The sequence below is a fragment of the Sorghum bicolor genome, chromosome 2 (genome assembly GCF_000003195.3).
Source record: "Sorghum bicolor cultivar BTx623 chromosome 2, Sorghum_bicolor_NCBIv3, whole genome shotgun sequence".
Lineage (NCBI taxonomy): Eukaryota > Viridiplantae > Streptophyta > Magnoliopsida > Poales > Poaceae > Sorghum > Sorghum bicolor.
The window spans coordinates 67956200-67976774 of record NC_012871.2 but is presented as its reverse complement, the minus strand read 5'-3'; the positions used below and the strand labels follow the sequence as shown (position 1 = coordinate 67976774).

General features: G+C 41.6%; 3 protein-coding genes across 5 annotated transcripts; 1 reads left to right on the top strand and 2 right to left on the bottom strand.

Moving 5' to 3' along the window:
- LOC8077442 (beta-ureidopropionase) lies at positions 504 to 3307 on the top strand. The gene is made up of 6 exons (XM_002462822.2): positions 504 to 845; positions 1482 to 1589; positions 1734 to 1922; positions 2038 to 2265; positions 2371 to 2595; positions 2697 to 3307. The coding sequence occupies exons 1-6, from the start codon at positions 717 to 719 to the stop codon at positions 3057 to 3059; spliced, it is 1242 nt and encodes a 413-aa protein (XP_002462867.1). The 5' UTR covers positions 504 to 716; the 3' UTR covers positions 3060 to 3307.
- Positions 3352 to 6576, bottom strand: LOC8077441 (probable trehalose-phosphate phosphatase 10). The gene is given in 11 exon segments (XM_021454281.1): positions 3352 to 3651; positions 3822 to 3914; positions 3993 to 4133; positions 4218 to 4295; positions 5309 to 5410; positions 5480 to 5536; positions 5669 to 5741; positions 5743 to 5768; positions 5848 to 5919; positions 5984 to 6124; positions 6214 to 6576. Coding segments are annotated over 11 exon segments (1044 nt in total). The 5' UTR covers positions 6418 to 6576; the 3' UTR covers positions 3352 to 3594.
- Positions 10739 to 19536, bottom strand: LOC8077440 (spindle and kinetochore-associated protein 1 homolog). Of its 3 annotated transcripts, none has more exons than XM_021454997.1 (9): positions 19175 to 19536; positions 18967 to 19091; positions 17064 to 17206; positions 16905 to 16989; positions 16737 to 16795; positions 16536 to 16641; positions 16417 to 16446; positions 11743 to 11856; positions 10739 to 11229 (listed from the first exon to the last, which is right to left on the bottom strand). In XM_021454997.1, exons 1-9 carry the CDS (start codon positions 19278 to 19280, stop codon positions 11152 to 11154), a joined length of 846 nt encoding a protein of 281 aa, XP_021310672.1. In that variant the 5' UTR covers positions 19281 to 19536; the 3' UTR covers positions 10739 to 11151. The 3 variants fall into 3 exon arrangements, with proteins under 3 accessions (XP_021310672.1, XP_021310671.1, XP_002460702.1); XM_021454996.1 differs by having other exon boundaries at positions 16737 to 16798; positions 19175 to 19534; XM_002460657.2 differs by having other exon boundaries at positions 16737 to 16798; positions 17064 to 17179; positions 19175 to 19532.

Here is a 20575-nt window from a genome sequence, read left to right as displayed (position 1 = left end):
GGAGGCACGCCAAGCTAACTAGCAGACATGACACCGATGGATTGCAGGTCGCTGGAGACTCCACCAAACCGGCAACTGGAACTTCGATGGACGGAGCAATCGCACGGGAACTCCAACGGCGGCACGCGGGAGGAGTAGGCGTGCGGGAGAAGGATACGCGCGCGAGAGGAGTCTCTCTGTTGCACAAAAACACTAATGTCAAGCCTCGTGGGACTTTTGCATATATGCATAGTTTGATCCTCTATTTGCCAAGTTGCTAATTTTGTCTAAGCCAATTGCCAAACCGTTGAAAAGTAATTTTTTAGATTTTTTTTTTAAATAAGAATGTCTAACTTAATTGTAAAACCGTTTGAGTTGCTCTTACCTATCAAGAAGGGACACGTCTTTTTGTTTTGTTATTATTAATAAAGTATATAATCCTATAATTATCCCATTCCCGGCATCAGACGTCATCAGGCACATGGGTTTATCTATTCTTCAATCTAATTCCCATTTTAATTTGAAGCCAATCCAATCTTCCAACGAAAAAGCATGCAAGAAGCCAATCAAGATCATCACATCACATGTGTTTCGTCGTCACGTCTCACTACTAGTAGTGGTTGATTGAAAAAGAAGAAGAGACCTGCTCGCTTCTCCCTCTCCCCCGGCGCCCCGAGACGGTCCAATCCGAGGGAGTAAGGAAGCTCCCGGCACGCGCGCAACGCAAGCGAGAGGATATGGCGACCAGCAACGGCAAGGCGGCGCAGGGGGAGGAGGGGAAGACGCCACCGCCGGCGGGGTCGATCGGCGGGTACGAGTCCCTGCACAGGCTCCTGGAGGCCAACCTCTCCCCGGAGCTATTCCAGGTATACTACCCTACCACTCTCTCATTCCCTCGTTGGGTGGGGGCAGATTCGTCCCACCGTGCCGTCGCCCGTGCCCGTTTCCAAATTCAGTTGCGCACGCCTGCTCGGGTGAACTTTTTTCACATGCTAAATGAACGCTGTTGGATAACCAAATTATTACCGGGAAGAGTGCTAGCGGCAGATGATCGAGGGAAATCTGGTGAATTTTGTGTACAGTTTTGGTGCTATGGATTGGCCTAATAATTAAGTAATTAATGATCTAGCCGCTGTGTGTGTTGTACGTCAACTAGTCACTTTCTCTTCATATAGGTGATGTGCTACTTACTGAGTTAAGTATCTCACGTGGACTGTAAACATGCTTCTTCTAAAATTCATACTGATGGTTTGGTATGTGTCCTATGTGTGTTTGCAGCTCTCTTTGAACAGAAAAAAAATTCGATGGAAATTTATGTGTCTTTTTTCGTTCGTCAGAGAACGGTTGCTGTGAAATTTACCTATGGTCTGAGGGATCTTAAATACTACACTCTGCTGTATTCACCTCCCTTTCTGTTTCATTGTGTTGGGTCATAGGCATATGGATATCTAGATGGCATTTAGGTTCAGTTTGTGATATTGGCAACTTTTTCCTGTTGGCAGGAAGCAAGCCGGTTGCTGTTGGGACTGAATTGTGCACAGCCGCTTGAGGCTATCTCACTGCCTGACGCCACAACCACTCTTGCAGAAACACACAATTTTGATGTGCAGGTTATCTCGTAATAAATTGCCATTTTTCATGAGCAGTGCTTGTCAAGTGATTATGTGATTGCAGAGACATAGCATCAACATCAGCAGCTATCGTACAGAAACTGATTATATTGGTTACTGGATTTAAATCTATTTGTGCTACAGGCATTCCGTTTTAGTGCAGACAAAGAGTTTCTAAGGCAACCACGAGTTGTTCGAGTTGGTCTAGTTCAGAACTCAATCGCCGTTCCCACTACTTGTCACTTTGCTGACCAAAAGAAGGCAATCATGGACAAAATAAAACCTGTAATTGATGCAGCTGGTGCTTCTGGTGTCAATATTTTGTGCCTACAAGTGAGTAACTTGTACTTATTCTTTGGAACATTTGAAATGATCGTATACAGTTCAGGACATTGAGTTATATTTCCAAAAGGAAGATCGTTTCTAATGATTTATATACCAAATTCAGGAAGCCTGGACTATGCCTTTTGCTTTCTGCACACGCGAGAAAAGATGGTGTGAATTTGCTGAACCAGTTGATGGAGAATCTACTCAATTCCTTCAGGAACTTGCACAGAAATATAACATGGTAATAGTGAGCCCAATCCTTGAAAGGGATGTAAACCATGGGGAGACTATTTGGAATACTGCTGTCATTATTGGAAACAATGGCAACATAATTGGGATTCATCGAAAGGTATGCACATCGCTACATGTTTCTTTTCCTTTGGCTGCATTTTCTATTCCTTCTTTTTCCTTCTGTCAGAAAGCTTTTACAGTGTCTTAATAAACACTACTGTAGAATCACATTCCAAGAGTTGGTGATTTCAATGAGAGCACATACTACATGGAGGGTAACACTGGGCATCCAGTGTTTGAAACAGCTTATGGCAAAATAGGAGTGAACATTTGCTATGGAAGACATCATCCCCTTAATTGGCTTGCATTTGGCCTCAATGGAGCTGAAATAGTGTTCAACCCATCTGCGACTGTTGGTGAACTCAGTGAACCAATGTGGCCCATTGAGGTCAGACAAAATCCATGTGCTCTTCTGTGCGCTATAGAACACTTTTTTATATAAATGCATATTTAAATTTGGGGTGTATGATTATTTTTTTGCTACTTCAGGCAAGGAACGCCGCAATTGCAAACAGCTACTTTGTTGGATCAATTAACCGGGTTGGCACAGAAGTGTTCCCAAATCCATTCACATCTGGTGATGGGAAACCTCAACATGCAGACTTCGGCCATTTCTATGGATCTAGCCATTTCTCAGCACCTGATGCCTCTTGCACCCCGTCACTATCACGCTATCGAGATGGCTTGATCATCTCCGATATGGACCTCAACCTATGCCGCCAGATCAAAGACAAGTGGGCCTTCCGCATGACTGCTCGTTATGAGATGTATGCTTCCTTGCTCTCAGAGTACTTGAAACCAGATTTCAAACCTCAAGTCATTGTTGATCCCTTGATTAATAAGAAGGCATAAAACTGAGGTATGCTGGATACTTGGGCTTAAAAGGAGGCCACTTTGTGCTTTGACTTGAACAGGAAAGGTTTACCATTTAGCAGAATAATGCCTATGTTGAAGGTGCAAATTAGAGGAAGTTTCTTTTTTTTCCTCATCCTGTAAAAATGTGTTTGGTGTAGTTTGAGCTACTTTTACTCAATAGTCGAAACAATAATGCTTGTTTTGTTTTCATTGTATAATTTGCAAGGTATTTTTCTGTGAAGACATTCAACAATCTTGAAACCACTGAGAATAACTTAGAAACTCCATAAAACATAATGCTTAACTAATTGATGGTTGTCGTTCATATCACTGACTGGCACAGAATGCTTTGGATTCTTTGACATGACGTATGACGATATACAATGCAGTAATGTATTACCAGGCTACAATAAAGAGATTGGCTACAGAATGTAGAATTGGCATCAGGTGCAGTTGAGTTCCCTATTCCTCTTTGTCAGAGATTAACCCTAAAATCATGAACAGATATTAACAACTACTTCATTGTTATTCATTATGTTTCTTCTTCTTCCTCCTTCCATTTCACTAGTCTCTTCAGGAAGTCCATCACCTACAATTGGAATGGCACAGAGTTCAGTATCTGAATCCAAACAGCTGTTTTTCCCTGAAAACTAATGCATTGCATAAAGTTTGATATATGGCGGAGAACAAAGCAATCCAGTTATATAGATTGTTGTGCAGCAAGTGATACAGTCAGCCCTGCGCAAATCATGAATTTACCTCAGGTGGATCCACCAGGGAGTACAAGGCATGAGATTCCTTTGGTACAGATGACACCAAGATTCCAAAGCCCCGTTTATCTTCCCGTAAAACCTGCAGATTTAAACCATCAAATCCGTATCTACATGAAAAAAAGGCATGGATTTTCTGCATCTACACCAAACCACGGACCTTGAACGCGTCCTCATCTGTTCGGTCATCTCCGATGTAGATAGGGAGCACCTTGTCAGAGTCAGCTAGCCCTAGGGAGTCCAGCAAGAACTCCACAGCCTTCCCCTTGTTCCAGTCTATCACTGGACGAACTTCTAAAACCTGCATTGCAGCAGTCAGTTCCATTTCATATCTTTCAAGAGCATGCACACAGTGCCAGTGGCTTTCATTTACAGGGGTGTATACCTTTCGTCCATGGCACAGTCGGAGGCGAGGGTAGGCTTTCAGGACGTCGTCTGTGCACCGTGCAACGAGTGGCCAGTCCTGAAAATCAAATGAATCAGCAATGGCCTGAAAACCAGCTTTTGGCATGATCGTTAGCTGAATGGATCAGCGCCTGAAGACATTGCACCCCTATAAGGCTATACTACCCTTTAGCGTGGCACAAGAATCAAACAATCTAAGCTGCTATGAACCGAAAAAGTTGGATGCATGGGCTTAGGCGGATGGCAAGTGGTGCACAGGTTAGACAATTTGTTGAGTTGTGGCACCAACTAAGAGGGATTCAGCTCAACTCACAGCCAGATCAAATACAATGGCGTTTCTCAGCAGATGGTCAATACTCATCCAGATCAGCCTATAGAATGCAGTTCAAAGGGTCCATACAGGACTACTCATGGGACAAAATTTGGAAAGTTCTTCCTCTGGCTACTACTGCAAAAGAAGCTCCTAACAACGTATTGAATAATTAAGTGGGGAGGACAAGCAAATCCGGTCTGCCAATTGTGCAGGGTAAGGAATGAATCAATGACGCACATGGTGGCGAATTGCTCTTACTCCAAGAGAGTATGGCAACTAATAGAGCAGCAAACAGGTCAGCAGAACACTCATCCACAACAACTTGAAATCATGGTGGTCTGATCTTGTGGGTATGGTATCGCTCGATCCAGAATACAGAAATCAGATTATCACCACGATATGGAACATTTGGAAAGAACAGTGTCGCCGAGTTTACGATAACAAGGCGATGACAGAAACACAACTGACGGCCTTGATACGGCAGGAAGTGGCGGTGTTCAGGCAAGCCATGGAGGCACTGGACCTCTAGCAGGCTAGGAAGCCGTTTATAGTTCTGTACAGCTCTTTTTATTTCCTTCTTCTTTTCTTGTCTTGGATGTTTCTTCCAAACGCTGAGACAACTATGTAAATGTTCTTTCCAACTCTAATGAAAAGGCAGAGCACCTGCTGTTCCCCCCTCAAAAAGAAGCAGGAAACCTGTAAATGTGACTGAGTGGTTCTCCCTTCCAAATCATCTTTTAGAAAATTAAAATTTTCACCTTCTCATTGACATTGCGGTAGTGCACCGACACGCAGAATTTGTTGTTTTCAACTTTCGCACCATCAATTCCCCTGACCTTGTCAACGAGCAATCTAAAGACCTGCATCGCATGGCTGCTTTGAATACCTTAATCTCAGTATATGGAGTTGTGAAGCCTGAAAACTTCTACCTCGTCAATCATTGGTAAGAATTCGCTAGCAGCCTGAAAGATCTTCATCTCCTTGTTCTACCAAAAAACAGTAATGAGAAAAAAAAACCTCCAAACTGAAGAAATATGCATTGTTCTTTGCACTGAACATGCTAAAGATTGAAAATACATCATAACTAGTTGGCTTAATTGTTAAAAGCATTTTCACACCTGCTTCTTACTGGAGTTAGTGTTGCTTCTATGGTCAGTGATAGAACCAGTTTTTCCCACTGGACCAATGATGTTCGGTGAGTTTAACAAAATCAAACACCTAAAATGGTTTCAAAGGAATTAAGTTAAAGCCCAGGAAGAGATAAACCATGGTGAAGGATAATCTATAATGTATTCACCTTATCACAAGACCTTCCACTGATAATCGCAGTGGGAAGATGCAGTGCAGCACTCCTCACCACCTCCCGCATCTGTAAAATTCAACTGAGAGAAGGGAACTCTTTAATTAAGAGATTGATGCTACAATGCAATTACCTGATCAGACATGACAGCATGGTCAGGTTCATCAACAATTGGCGAGAGGGTTCCATCATAATCCAAGAACAGCGCTATCTTCTTGCCTTTGCCGTAGGCAACAATTTTTTCAAATGCGTTCAGAGCTGAAGGATACTTCTTCTGCAAATGACAAGAAATTGGCTATTGGTACCAGCTCTTACAGTTTCAAGGCTACAGCTACAAGGTATATAAGTAAAATGTGGACTCACAGTCCAAGCTCGGTAGATGGGATCAAAAGCAACATTGTTACCAATGTTCACTCGGATAGCAGTAGGCGAGGATATCTTCATGTCATTCAACCAGGCATTTGCATGCAGTGGCATTGTTTTAAGAGGAATAGCCGGTTCTTTCAGCTTCTCCACTGATGGAGGATCATCATCTGCACGGGTGCTGCCATTAGCATAGGAACCCATTCTGATCTTTCTCTAAAAGACCGCCGAATAGCCTAAGGGTTTGTTCTTGTTCACTGAACGATATTCAGATTCTGCTGGGCTCCTGGCTACAAAGAAACACATATCTTGAGCACCTTCCTGCCATCATAGCGCATTTGCAATGAAGTCAAAGCACCAGAGTAACAACAGACTTCTGCTTCCTGTTCATAGAAATTCAGAAGAACAAGAAAAAAAAAGAGGAGACAATGTTCTACATACTTCAAGAAGCCCCTTAGTTGCTAGATCAGCAGCACCAGGCAATTGCAAAGGGAACAGTCTTTATATACACTTCATAGACATTGATAAATGATAAATAATAGTCACCTGCAGAGGAATCCAATGGATCAAGCAACTTATGGTTCAGAAGTCAAGAAAAGGTTATGCTAGCTATCAGGGATTAATGAAATGGGTGGCTTCAAGTCAACAACAACCGATGGGACAAAGTCTTACGAACAACGACAGAATCCTCTGTACACACACATCAAGGCAGAACATATATATATTTAATCCAAACAATCACAGTCAATTAGGATTCAAAGACAGCAAGGTCGACTTCTGCTCGCACCATGAATATGCAGTAATATACTACATGTATTATATAAAAGAATCTAGCAAGCAACAATGACGACGACTAAAGAAGTTTAGCCTCACCAAGAAAGAATGGCCCGATCGCGGGAAAAAAAAAGCCTCACCAAGAAAGACCAATGGTAGAGACAATGAAGGAACGGGATTGTGTGACCATACTTGTCCAAGAAGACAATGCAGTAAGCAGTGACATCTGCTGTAACTTTGGCGATTGGTATCCTCTAATGAAATTCTAATCACATAAGGCAACATGTTCACTGATTTCAAGAAAGAAGAACCAAAATTGTTTGCTAATGTCCTTGTATAATCATACAAGTTAAGGGTATCTTCTTGGTTAGTTAGCTTTGGTTGTTTTCAAACTCCCTGCTATTTCCTTCTTAATAATGGTGAAGTGACATTCTTGGACAGTCTCAAAGAGGAAAATGGGGTATATATAACTCAAGAAAAAAAAAGAAGCAAATTAAGATTCTGCCTACCTTGATAGCTCAGCAAAATAAGTTGGAAGAAGGCACAAAATTCAGGAACGTGGACGTACATCGGCATCGAATTTATGTCATGGTTTGAAACTTCAGGTGCATTAAACAATCTCAATTAGGAGGTCATTTTCACTCTTAAAAGAAGTTCTCTCTGCAAAAAGCTAACAGACCAGTAGCACAGCGATGGACTGGCCTTCCTTTGCCAATCATAGAAGCATCGGATTACATGAAGCAAAACTCAAAGCACTAGTAACAGTAATAGAAATAGGGTGCATTTACAAGCAACAAAACAAATTGCAGCTTTGTCAAGGCATGACGCAAGCATGCTTGACAAACTAGAAGATGGTGTGTACAACATCAAAATTCAAAATGATGTGGCATTTGTCACAACATTTAAAACTCCCAGAAAATGGAAGTAAGTCAAAGACTCAATACAGTAGTCTGCTGGGTAAAAGTCTATCTGATTACTCAATACAGTAGTCTATATGCTACGTCGGTGGACCAGCTCTACGAGCTGTATGTTCTCTTTTTTTTCGAAAACCACCCAGGAGCTCTGTCTTTCAATTATAGAAGAAAAGAAATTCATAATACAGCTAGAAGACCGGAAAGCCCCACCGGGCACACACATAAAAAAAAGGAGGAACCCAGCACATCCCCCCACGGGGGTTATTTTAACGAAAGCTGTATGTTCTCATTTAATAAAAGACAATTAAGACTGCAAACATAATGCAATATAAAACCATGAATCAACGTAATTGTGTGCTAATATTGAATGACAAAGAACCTCAAATGAGGACATTTTACCCATCAAGATAGTGCCTAGTTTGAATCCTATAGTAGTTTCCTGTGACATTTGAAGGTGTTACATACTAAATTGGAACTTTTCCCGTTCTAACTGACTTCCATTGAAAATTTACATGAAGCAAGCTGAATAACAAGAAATCACATAGATAAAATCAAGAAATCTTCTACATTAGCTCCAAAGTACACAAGAACAAACATATCCACGCAATTATTAAATTTCTCCACCTAAAATATTTTATAGTCTCTAGCACATTTCATCAATTAGTTAAAATTAAAATGAACCGGCAAGCGCGTCAATAGATTGATATGGAACAGAAACAAACTCAATTTCATCATATATATATTATGTTACAGCGATTTTGTGTCTGATCTAATAACATTTTTTGCAGGTTTCTTAAACCAAATAAAAGTCGATGGGGACAAAATAGTTTCCTTCATATTCATTGCAATGAATTCAATCCATCATGTACAAATATCTAGTGGTTACTAGGAATTAAATTAGTCACAAGATATATGATCTTACCTGATTTGGAGAGGGTGGCGGAGCTAGAATTGTGGCAATCAAGAAAACAAAATTGCACAAGAGAGCTTTGCATGTAACAATTAGCCAAAGAGAGAAAAGAGGAAGAGAGACATAGAAGGTGGCTATATATAGACATCGATGCAATAATGAGAAATAAGTGGATCTTCTATCTTTCATTTTTAGAGGGGGATGTGATTCAGTGTCTTCAACCTTAGCGAAATGTTGCTTGTCAGCCTTACAACCATCAAAAAGAAGATTTTAGTTACTCTTATTTGTTTTAAAAAAATGATGTTTGTTTCTTAAAAAAATTGCTACTTTGACTTTTTTTTTTCAGGCACTTGCCCTAGTGAAAGACAACATGCACTCAGACCAGTGGCAAACACATGATGATTGTACATATATATAATATATTGTATATTATGTCATGACTATTTTTAGGTAACTATTTTTTAGAAATATAATACAGAGCATTGTAGAAAACCTTTTGTAAATATGTTCATGCATTATTATCTAATTTATGTACACTTATAATTTCATAGACTATGACCATAACAATATTGTCCTAAAAATATGGAGTCTACTCTTATGAGCGACTATAACTTATCATGGTGGCTTGGTGTGAATGAGGATGTAATACCTCTTTCCATAGGTGTTTATGGTCATTATCACATTAGAAACAAACATGGCTACTTAAGGTAGCATCGATGACTAGCAATGCTTTAGGGGGAAGCAGAGTGGCGAAGCTAGAGCAACATAAAGAGAGATGTGCTATGTCACTTGTACTAGAAGAATACCTCATGCGTTGCTGCGAGATTCTTAAAAATAAAATGGTTGCATATATAAGTTAAATCATCTACATATTCTTATATCCATTCTTATCAAAATTAGTTGCATTAAGAGGTTGAAAGTTAGTGCGATGCCATAGCTACTAGTGGAAGATGACATGGATGACTTGCATGAGGATTAGCTTTATAAGAGATATAGATTACCTAAAATCCCAAATATCAATTCTAAACTTGTATTTTTGGAAAATGATAAAAAAATATAATATAAAGTTCAATCTAACAATTTAGATTATCTTGCTTTGCTTAAAGAAACTAAAGAATTTGTGAAACATCTAGACCCGGGCTGTAGCCTGTTTGTGGGTGCAGAAGCCTAGGCAGAGGGGGTGCATAGCAGGTGAAGAACTAGGGGTTAGCAGTATTTTTTATTTTTTATTTTTCCGTTCAACAGAGCTTCACCTCTGGGGGAAAGGTAAACTATAAATACATAAGAGGCATAAAATGATCCCAAATTCATAAGAGGGCTAAGAAACTAAACAATTTATGAAAGACTTAGACATTGATTTTATCGTGGGATGGAGCTCACCAAGAACAACCTAAAACCTACCTTCATTTGACATTGACAGAAATTGCACGTAACATAGGATATGAGTGAGGGGGAAACAAGGGGGGAGGGGGGGACATGGCACGATTATGCCAAGGATATGGTTGATGCTAGCGATATGAAATTTGTGCCGATGGATAGAATTAGGGCCCATGGAACCAGGACAATTCTAATTATATAAATAAACAATCCATTTGCAAAAAGATATTTTTCAACTAATAAAGGAATACAAATGTATGGTGAATTGGTGACTAATACTTCGAAGTCGAAACCTAATCTTGCTTATATAACTTAAATGAGACATTAAGAGGGAAGAGGCGACACCGGACCAAGGCCAGCCAACGGGATATGAGGCTAGTCATAACGCAATTCAATGCAAAGCAGTTCACTGGTCAGAATTTTAGCTTCAAAGCAAATACTGTAACAGCTTAGCCTGCCAAATGAGCACAAAAAAAAAGGACATCTCACTTTCATTTTCTAGAGCTGGCAGCAAATTTCTGTTGCCTCTACACCTTGGTACAGGCTTCCAAACAAAGATTACCATAACTATGTAGGTAGCTCAGGCAATCAAGAACTTGATGCTCTGCAATCTGCAACACTAGCTATTCTATGAAACATCACGCTCGTCCAGGTATCTCTGCACACAGCTCCAAAAAAAGAAAAAAAAAAGGCTGAAATTACAGCATGCTCTCACATTACTCATTCAGGAAATTAGAGCTTGCACGGCATGGATAAGCTTGCAACCGCACATATACATCCCATGGGAACTTTGGCCTAATATAACCCCGGTACAAATGAAAACACACCGCCAAGCAGATCACTGATGAAAGCACAGACATCTTCTGAATCAAGTAAGCACATGTGAGATGCATTTTGCAATATTACGGTTTGGAGGCTACCGGATTACAGAATGTGCACCAACTCAAATCAAACGAAATATCTTCAGGCCTGCTTTGAGAGTATAAAGACCCGATGGTGCCCAATCCGAACTTCCTGGAAGCGCCCAAGATGGCGAAGGACCTGGAAGAAAGTCAACGTAAGCAACTTACACTGCTAAGAAAACGAGTATGCCATGACCAGCAAGTTCAATTTCCACGCCTATCAAACATATTTACATCTTTTTGAGATGACAAACTTTGTCGAGGGTATTGCAAGATAATTGCCCTAACCAGTGCATCTTATAGCCTACTGTTCTTAAGGGTTGCAGACTGGAATGCAGGGTATCCATGATTTGTAGCATAAGGTATAAAAGCCATAACGAAACTGCATATTTGTAATTGTGTATTTGTTCATCTAACATGTAATGTAAGATTATAGTATCATTTTCTCTTCTCCTCTCTTCTTCAGTGGTGGTTCAAGTTTGACAAAACACAGACAAAAGAAACAACATATTTTCCCAAATAACAGCTTGCAAAAAAGCCAAACATTCTATCTAACATTAATTATCTTCAGTGATGTAAATGGTTATTTAAAAAATATAGTGACATGATCTACGCATCGTTGTAGTAAGTAGCCAAAGTTGTATATACTTACAGTAAGAATAGCTTTGCCAGTATGGTCAAGTTTTAGACCAGGTCCTTTGATATCTGCTTCCAGGAAGAAATGGTTGCCCTTTACTGCTTCTTTTGCTGCAATGTCCCTTAGTTCCTGAATAAAATATAAAAATAAATTTATTTTTCCAAATAAAAGAAGAAAAATATATCTGATTGACTACCATGGAGAGGAATGAGAGGATGGCAAGGAAGAGAAATCTGGAATGTAACGATTCTCGTAGCAACTTATTTTCTATGCTTCCCACTGAAGAAGTTACTTTATTTCTTTAACTAGTGATATAGGAGTTATAACTGATCATGGTGACTTTAGAACGTTTGATGTGTTAAAAGGTTTGGAGTTGGCTAGGTATAACCTCATGTTAAACAAAAAAAATACACATAACTCTCATACTGATACAGTTGAGAGTAATATGGAAATGCAATCTCCTCCAGTTGAGTGAATCCAGGTTCCAGGATGAGCCCTCTGAACAGAGGACTTTATCCTGGTGGAATCCGAAAAGAAAATAATAGAAAATAAGAAAAATATTAAAATATGTGCCAATGTAAAAGGGAAAAGCCAAGACCAGGAAAATCTTGGCTTTTGCATGCCTCTAAAAACACAAATATAAATAAAAAGGAAAAAGTCTACATAACCCCCTCCGCTTTAGCACTATGGTTACTCCATCCCCTGAACTTCGAAACCATCTAACGAGCACTCTAAAGTTTTTCAAACCGTTTAAGGAACCCCCTACATGGTTTTGGCACCCGGTTTTGCTTCTGTGGCACTCCAACCTGAAACTAAATGACATGTGGTTTTGGCACCCGGTTTTGCCTACGTGGCGCTCCAACCTGGAACCAAATGACACACTGCAAGTGGCAGACAATCCCTCCTGTCAGACACGTTTGGCCCCAAAAAAACAAACCGTGCCCCTTCCTCTCTCCCTCTCCGCCTGTCTCTCTCTCTTGTTCCCTTCATAGCCTGTGCACGCCTTCTCTCTCCGGCAACACGGACAACGAGGCCATGATCAGGAGGAAGTAGTCCTGAGAAGATTGAAGATTTTTGCAGCAGGTCAAGGTGAATCCACCTGTGCTCCTTGTCCAGTTGTCCCCTTGATTTCCCCAATTTTGTATGCGGATTTGATGGGTACTGTGGGTTAATGGGATTTTGTGTAGCATTTGAATCGTTGTTGTAGTCAAGTATTGGCTGATTTCTAGATGCATACTTGTGTTTTTTGTGTAGTCTGGTCCATCAGATTACAGGCATGAACGTTGTTAAGGTTTATGCGGTATGATGGACTAATGCATGGCAAAATATTCAGTGCAAACCACATCTTCGGTGCAATCCATGAAAACCCTATTAAAACTATACTTAAGAGTTTTCAAAAAATTTGAAACTATGCACACCAATAGTGCATATGCAGATGTGCATTGTCACAAAATTTGAGATTCAAACTCATTTAGCAAAAATACGTATGAAAATAACAAATTTCATTTGCATATGCACTAGAGGGGGGAGAGATTGCTATGAGTTACATTGACTCAGGACAAGATTTCGTTTCCTGAGATCAAGGTTCACCTAGAAGATAACTTCAAAATTGACAATGTAGCACTCATGCATTGGCTGAAACCAGGGAGGGAGCTGTCCAATGGGCTACTGCTACTTGTTGATGATGGTTCATGTAAACTCATGGCAGATCAAACAACAGATGGTGAAATTGCAGACATATATGTTCAGGAATTAGCAGCTCAGGAAACTAAGGTAGACAGGATAGCAGAGCAAGTGTTTGATGACAAGGCAGAGGAGATTGGTGGTGCTGAGATAGAATGGATCTATATTTCTCCTCAGAGAAATTGCAGAATGAGAATGAAGAAGGTTGCAATGAGGAAGAAGATTGTGAAACTGCTGAAGAACAAGGGGGTGGTTCTGAGGAAGATTGTGACACTGATGATGAACAACAGGGTGGCAATGAGGAAGAAGATTGTGACAGTGCTGATGAACAGGGTGGCAATCATGGTTCAGATGACACTTCAGATGAAGAGTACAGGCAACCTACAGATGAGGACAGTTCTGCAGAGGATGAAGAAATAAAAGAATTGAGGATGTTTGCCAAGGAAATTAAGAGGAACATCTATTAGAATACAGAGCTTATCACATTCTAGACTCTCTGTATTCTAATAACATCAAAGCTAAGAAGTTTGGTCTGCATGGTAGTCAGCCTAGAGAAATCAAAGAGAAAGCTTTGGTGGTCGCAGAAATTCCCAACTTAGAAACCCAGGAAGTCCAATATGTGATTTCAAGTGATGAGTACTCATATGAGGAGAACAGTGAAGGAGAAACAGAGAGGTGGAAGAGTCAGTATAAAAGGTACGACAGCAAAGCACCAATTCATGTTTTTGCTCTTGGGATGGCGTGCAGCAAGCAGTTTAAGAAAGCCCTGATCAAGTATGGACTCAAGACACATAGGCATCTCAATTTCATCAAGGATGAGAAGGCTAGGGTCAGAGCTATTTGTACTTGGACTAGTTGCAATTGGCTCATATATGGATCAAAGACTAGCAGATCAGAGTGGTTCGGTTTTCTTCTTTGCTTCCCCTTCTGTTTTCTTCTTTGCTTCCCCTTCTGGATCCATCAACTGAACAAGCAGTGACACCTTCTTCCCCACAGCCCACACAATAGTACAGAGCAACAGCACCTCCTTCCTCTTCTCAGTTCTCCTGCAAGCTCCTTCTCCCTCTATCTTGAGCAGCAGCATACCAACGCCTTCTTCCTCTCCGACAGCAGACACCAGGAGCCTGCCAGCCTCCTCCTTCTCTGCTCCTGAGTCCTGACCACAGCCACGCACAGCCTGAGCACAAGCCTGCCGCCCGCACCTGCACGAGTAGCCGAGCACAAGCCTCGCGCCCCAACCTGCACCCGCAGCTCCGCGTCCGTACACACGTGCCGCCTGGTCCGCACACACGTCCTCACGCCCGCGCGTCGCTCCTGCACACGCCTGCACACACCGAGCCAGGCCCGCGCGTGCTTCACCTCCACTTCGCCTGGCCGCGCAGCCCCTGCCGGCGCACCGTCACAGCAACTCGCCCGCGCCGCCGCCTCCTGAGGTAAACTAACCCTAGCTCTACCATATTGGAATTTGGGGGAAGTTTTCTGGCTGGCATTCTTCCCAGCACAGACTTACTCTATTTTATCTTCTCATTCTTACATAAAAATCCTCTTACAAACTATTATTTACACCAACAGTACTTAATGCTGCTTTGGATTCTATGAAGGGAGAATACACAAGGACCTATAACTACAAAGCTGAGTTAGAGGAGCAACCCAGGTTCAACAGTTGTAGTATGCCTTAATGCAGAATTTGAAGACAGGAAAGTATTTGAGAGATTTTATTGCTGCTTTGATGCTTGGTTGGGTAATCAGCCGTCTAGCAGTAGAAAAAACTTGGGCTGCGGGGGTAAACACCCCCGAGCTATTTTAGCTTAAGGTAGAGGACTTTTCACCCAGCCCGAGAAGACCCCCGAACCCCATGCCCCGCCCGCACACAGGGGTCCATTACCCAGTGAGAGGGCCGGTCCATTTTACCTGTGCTTTGGGAATGTGGGACAGGCGAGGGGGGTTTTTCCACACCGCCGACCAGAAATTCGCCTGACAGCCGACCAGAAGTTCGGTCTCCAAACCATATCCCCTCAACCTATAGAGCTTTCCTTCCATGCTTGGTGGGAAAATGCCATCAGCAGCACCAAGGATGGACTGTTGAAGCAAGGAGTGAATTCACTTATTATTCTTGGAGCCTGGACAATTTGGAATCATCGCAATAGTTGTGTTTTTGATGGAGCAGCCCCTAACTTAGCTCAAGCGCTGATCTTAGCCGGAAATGAACGCCGCTTGTGGTCTATGGCAGGGGCTCGGGGGCTATCCTTCTTGGCTGCCCTCCTCCCCGGTAGTTAGAGTGTTTGGCTCAGCTGTGGTCGTGTTATGTTATGGAGTCTCCGGCGCGATAGTAACCCTTGAGACTGGTGGTGTGCTTGTGTGAGTGTTGTATGGGCTCTTGCCCTTTACTCTCTTCTTAATATAATGAAGTGCAGCTCTCCTGCGTTTTCGAGAAAAAAAAAATTCGCCTGACCAAGGATTCAAACTAAGAAGAAGTAAAGACTAGCAGTAAAGAGGGGGAATAAATAGGTGACAGCTAGGGGAGGTTCCTAGGCATCAGCCAGCTAGTAACAAAAGGAAGCAGGAAACATGCTATGATGCTAACACTGTAGATTGTGTCGAAGCTCCTAGCCAAGCAACTGAGGTGGTGAAGCAGCTGCCAGACACTAAGCATCAGGATGGGGAAGATCAGACCTGGCATCCAAGAGAGAAGGTAATATCCAGCAAGGCAGGATGGCAGTTGTGGTGATCTGTATATATAGTTTTTGTTTTTTTTTTATGTGTGGAGCTCAAACTGTATGGTGTGTAGCGCTAGGTCATTGGTTTGCTGCTTTTGGTTATACGATCTGAATCAGATTGTCATAACTAAAAAGCAGGTGATCTGCTTCTGGCATTTTCCTTTTCTGCCTGAACTCATCTCAAACTGTGCCTCGGTTATATGCCTCAGTCATCTCAAACTGGCATTTTTCATTATATGCTTAAGAGCTGGAGAATGCCTCTGTTCAAAAAAAAATGCCAAGAGCTTACCAAAGCTTTATCCCATGTGTCTTCTGACAACTGCAAGAACATTGACAACACACTCAACAGGCAATCATATAATAGAAACAGTTGTTCACTGTCGAAAAGAGGAATTGAATGAAATGAACCTTTCTCTTAGGGCATGTAACAAGATGAGCATTGGCCTCTGCATATGAAGCCACTTCATTTATTGCGATATTAACCTTTTCCAAAGTCAGTCTTCCCCTCATGTACCTGCATGACAACAGAATACATAATTCACATCCAGTCACAATAACATATTGTTGAATTTGAATGCAAGAAAAAGACAAGGTAGATTGAGAACTAACGATGAGAGCGAATCAAGCTCCTCGGTTGAGATATACCAACGAGGTGCAGGTGCTCTTCCCTTCTTCTCAGCAATACAAGAAAGCATAAGTTCACGCAACTACTACAACTCTTATGAAAAAGAAATCCAGCTAGAATCAATGAACAGTCCACAAGATATGTAACTTTACCCTAGGAGCTGCAACTGGCTCATCCTTAATCTTCACATCACATTCATTAGCTTCAGTAAAATAAGAGTCAAAATGAGGCAGCATCCTGGAAGACAAACAGCATGCTGTTACTGCTAAATGAAGGCAGAAGCAAATGATTTAACTATATTTAGAAAATACTTTGATGTGCTCTGTTCAAGCTGAGTAGCAAAAGCATCCTTGCGCATTCCGGAAGGTAAGTTCGCAAGCATGTGCTGCAGCTTCTCTTCCTGCTTCAAGAGACGCTGGACTAGCTTCTGCATATGGATGCAATAAAGTACTCCCTGAGTTACAAATTATAAGTCACTTTGACTTTTTTGGTTCATCTATTTTGCTATGTATCTAGACATATTATCATATCTAGATGCATAGTAAAATGGATGTACCAAAAAAGTAAAAGTGACTTATAATTTGGAAGGGAGGGAGCAGCAAGTAAGAAAATAACCCATCTACTGCCAAGAGATTGAATAGAATTGATATATCCATTTTTCATCAAACAATTTTCCAAGCAAACAAAATGTAACACCACTGGTGTTCACGCACATAGTTTAATATTGCTTAAGCATGGCATTCAGGTTACTAAGCATTGGGGGAAATTTTTCCCATAAGATGGCAAAGCCAAGGTAGAGTTTTAAGTTATGGAACAAACCTTCACTGAGTAAAAAAAAGGAATGCTAAGAGAATGATCAAGGATAGTAATATCAATTATGAACGATGAAAGTTTGTGAGAAGAATAGGTTCTAATTGGGTTTCATTCTAGAGAAAATGCAGAAATATTAGAGCAACCAGTACACGTGAAAAGGAAAACTGCGCGAAATTGTTTAAGCATTTCAAAATTTAATGCCAAATGAATTTATAAATTTAGTTCATGTCAACTATAACAGTAAAACCAAGAACAAGGGAGAAACACCCAAGTGTATGAATTGTAGTTAGTCTTTTTCGAAGATGTTCAATTGAAGTTTTGTTTGAACTCAACTAGTATTCATCTTGTACCAATCGAATATAGGAAAGTGCAAGATAAGAGAAGAAAAAAAATTAAAATCCCCATGTTATCTACTCCCACCCCAGCCACCTTATCCATCCACTCTTTAGAGCCTCCGTCCAGCTCCCTCCTCCAACGGCAGCAGCTGCTGTGCCACCCCTTCTGCTCCTCCCTCCCTATGTTGCCCCCTTGTTGTTCCTCTCCCTCCTAGCAAGATGCAGTCCCTCCCTGTTACTCCTCCAGTGCGCCACTCCTCCCCAGGGGCGGAGCCAGTATTTGAACATGGGGGGAGGAGCCCTCAAACCAACAACAATCATGCATGTCGAAATACATACACGACAAAGGTATACATAACAGTGAGGACATAGGTCAGGATAAACTAGCAGCTGTCCAGAAGTATTCAAATCTGTTTTTACTAGTAGCTGGGACAGCAGCAGTCACTTGAAGAGAGAGCAAAAATCATAGAAACCAGGTCTAAGTTAGAAACCATGTCTACACAAGAACCAAGACATGAATGGATGTGACTGGTGGAGAATGGAGAGAGAATGTAGACGATTGGATAAAAAAATGTTTCGTAGAAACTATCCATTAGAACCATAGTTTCTATATATATTGTGTCTATAGAAATTAATAGGTGTAGAAATTATATGTAGTTTCTAGCATTGGAACTGCCCTAAGGGCACCACTATGCGGTTTGTTGAACTGTTTCCTTGGCTCCTGGGGTAGGAGCAATTCAGACATGGATAATTGCAGCAACAATCACATTTGAGTAACCGTCTGGGACGTGGCCTGTGGAGTGAGTGAATGTGGGAAAGGTTGATGTGTGTGATCCCTTTGGGAAGATGCATCGTGCGTCTGGGTTTACCCAGCTAGATGTAAATCGATTCGAATCGCCACATGTATCTCTCGGATATGAGTACCTTGCTCTTTATGCTAACATCATAGTTAATGCAAGTGAAACATGGTATGATTATGAGGAGGACAACATGATTATTGTTGATTATGAGGAGGTCAGCATCCGTAGGAACATCAGGACTCAAATCAAAGGAGCACCGTTTATACCTTGGCCTTGGGGATGGCACCAAGCTCCTCCTGAAGACGGAGGCGGATGTTTTGCACCTGCGTCTCCATCGCAGTCACCAGCGCGTCCACGTTGCCGAGTTCGGGCAGCGCCGTGGCCGGGAACACTGAAAAACGGTGTGGAAAATGAGGAACGGGTCAGTACCCCACGGGTTTAGGTGAGCGGCGGGTAAACGGAGGAGAAGCGTACTGCTGCGTGCGAGGACGAGGTCCTGCAGCTCCATGACTTGAGACTTGAAGGCGGCGGCCGTGGCGTCCAGTGGCGGGGTGGCACGGCTACCGTCGTCGGCGTCCATGGGAAGTACGGGAGGCGGGACACTGATCCTGACCTCGGGGATCGATTTGGACCCGCTCCCTACAACTGCGTGCTGGCGGCGGTGCGGGAGGTGAGGGCGAGGCGAGTGGCGGCGGAGCGGCCGTGCGGGAGGAAGGAGCGAGTGGCGACCGTGCGGTCACTCCGAAAAAGCTGAAGCGCGGAAGCGGGCGGGCGGCGGCGGCGGCGGCTTGGATTTGGGGGCTTTGGGTTTTTCTTTTTTTTTTCGAAAATTTTGGGGTTTTGGGTCGGACGGGATGCGGGAAGTGAACGGATTTTGAGTCCTTTGGCCCGCGCTCCACAGCACTAGTTTTTGAGCGAATAGCATACAGTAGTTTTTTTAAGGAAGTATGTTAAGGCCTTGTTTAGTTCGCAAAATTTTTCAAGATTCCCCGTCACATCGAATCTTGCGGCATATGCATGGAGCATTAAATATACATGAAAACAAAAACTATTTGCACAGTTCATCTGTAAACCGCGAGATGAATCTTTTGAGTCTAGTTACTCTATAATTGGACAATGTTTGTCAAATAAAAACGAAAGTGCTACAGTGCCGTTTTTCACCAGTTTTTGCGAACTGAACAAGGCCTAAAACTGGAAACAATACATTCTCAAATTACATATAAAATATCTGAAATAAATAATATATGATAGTCTATCCAGATTTTTTTCATCGTTTTTTTCTCTACTTCCTCCATCGCAGACTTTCTCAACCTGAACTAAATTTAAATTTATAGAAAATATGTGTAACATTTATATCCCCAAATTAATTTATTATAATAGCATATTCATTGATCTATCTAACCATACTAATTGTATAATATAAATATTATTATTATTTTATATATAATTAGTCAAAGTTTAAAAACTGACTTCTCGTGAAGCGAGAATAAACTTCTATTTTGAGACAGAGGGAGTAGTAATTTTTCGATACAGTTAACACAGACACAGTCCTTATGCCAGATTCAACGATCAACCACAAAGAATTAGACATTGCCGCAAGATCTAATATTCTGAAACAATTCCAAAACATATCTGAATCAATGAAAAAATATCAATAGTTACATCGTTGGGTACAATGACATATGATACATATTCATTATCTTCAATCCTTGATTTCCTCTTTGCGACCATCGACGGCGAGATTGATGAACCAGAGTAATTGTCCTTGTTGGGAGTGCCCATGAGCACCGATTTGTAGATAATGGCCACAAATTGGTCGTCTACCGATGAAATCGATGCATGCAATGGTGATTTTGTTATGGCAATCATCAAAGT

What these genes read in the sequence shown, in the direction of transcription:
- LOC8077442 (XM_002462822.2), top strand. Translation starts at nt 717, where the DNA reads ATGGCGACCAGCAACGGCAAGGCGGCGCAGGGGGAGGAGGGGAAGACG. An exon ending in CACACAATTTTGATGTGCAG is followed by an intron (nt 1,590 to 1,733) that starts GTTATCTCGTAA and finishes TTTGTGCTACAG; the next exon opens with GCATTCCGTTTTAGTGCAGA. An exon ending in TAATTGGGATTCATCGAAAG is followed by an intron (nt 2,266 to 2,370) that starts GTATGCACATCG and finishes ACACTACTGTAG; the next exon opens with AATCACATTCCAAGAGTTGG.
- LOC8077440 (XM_021454996.1), bottom strand. Translation starts at nt 19,280, where the DNA reads ATGGACGCCGACGACGGTAGCCGTGCCACCCCGCCACTGGACGCCACG. An exon ending in CTTGAACAGAGCACATCAAA is followed by an intron (nt 16,990 to 17,063) that starts GTATTTTCTAAA and finishes TTTGTCTTCCAG; the next exon opens with GATGCTGCCTCATTTTGACT. An exon ending in ACACATGGGATAAAGCTTTG is followed by an intron (nt 11,857 to 16,416) that starts GTAAGCTCTTGG and finishes TATTTTATTCAG; the next exon opens with GAACTAAGGGACATTGCAGC.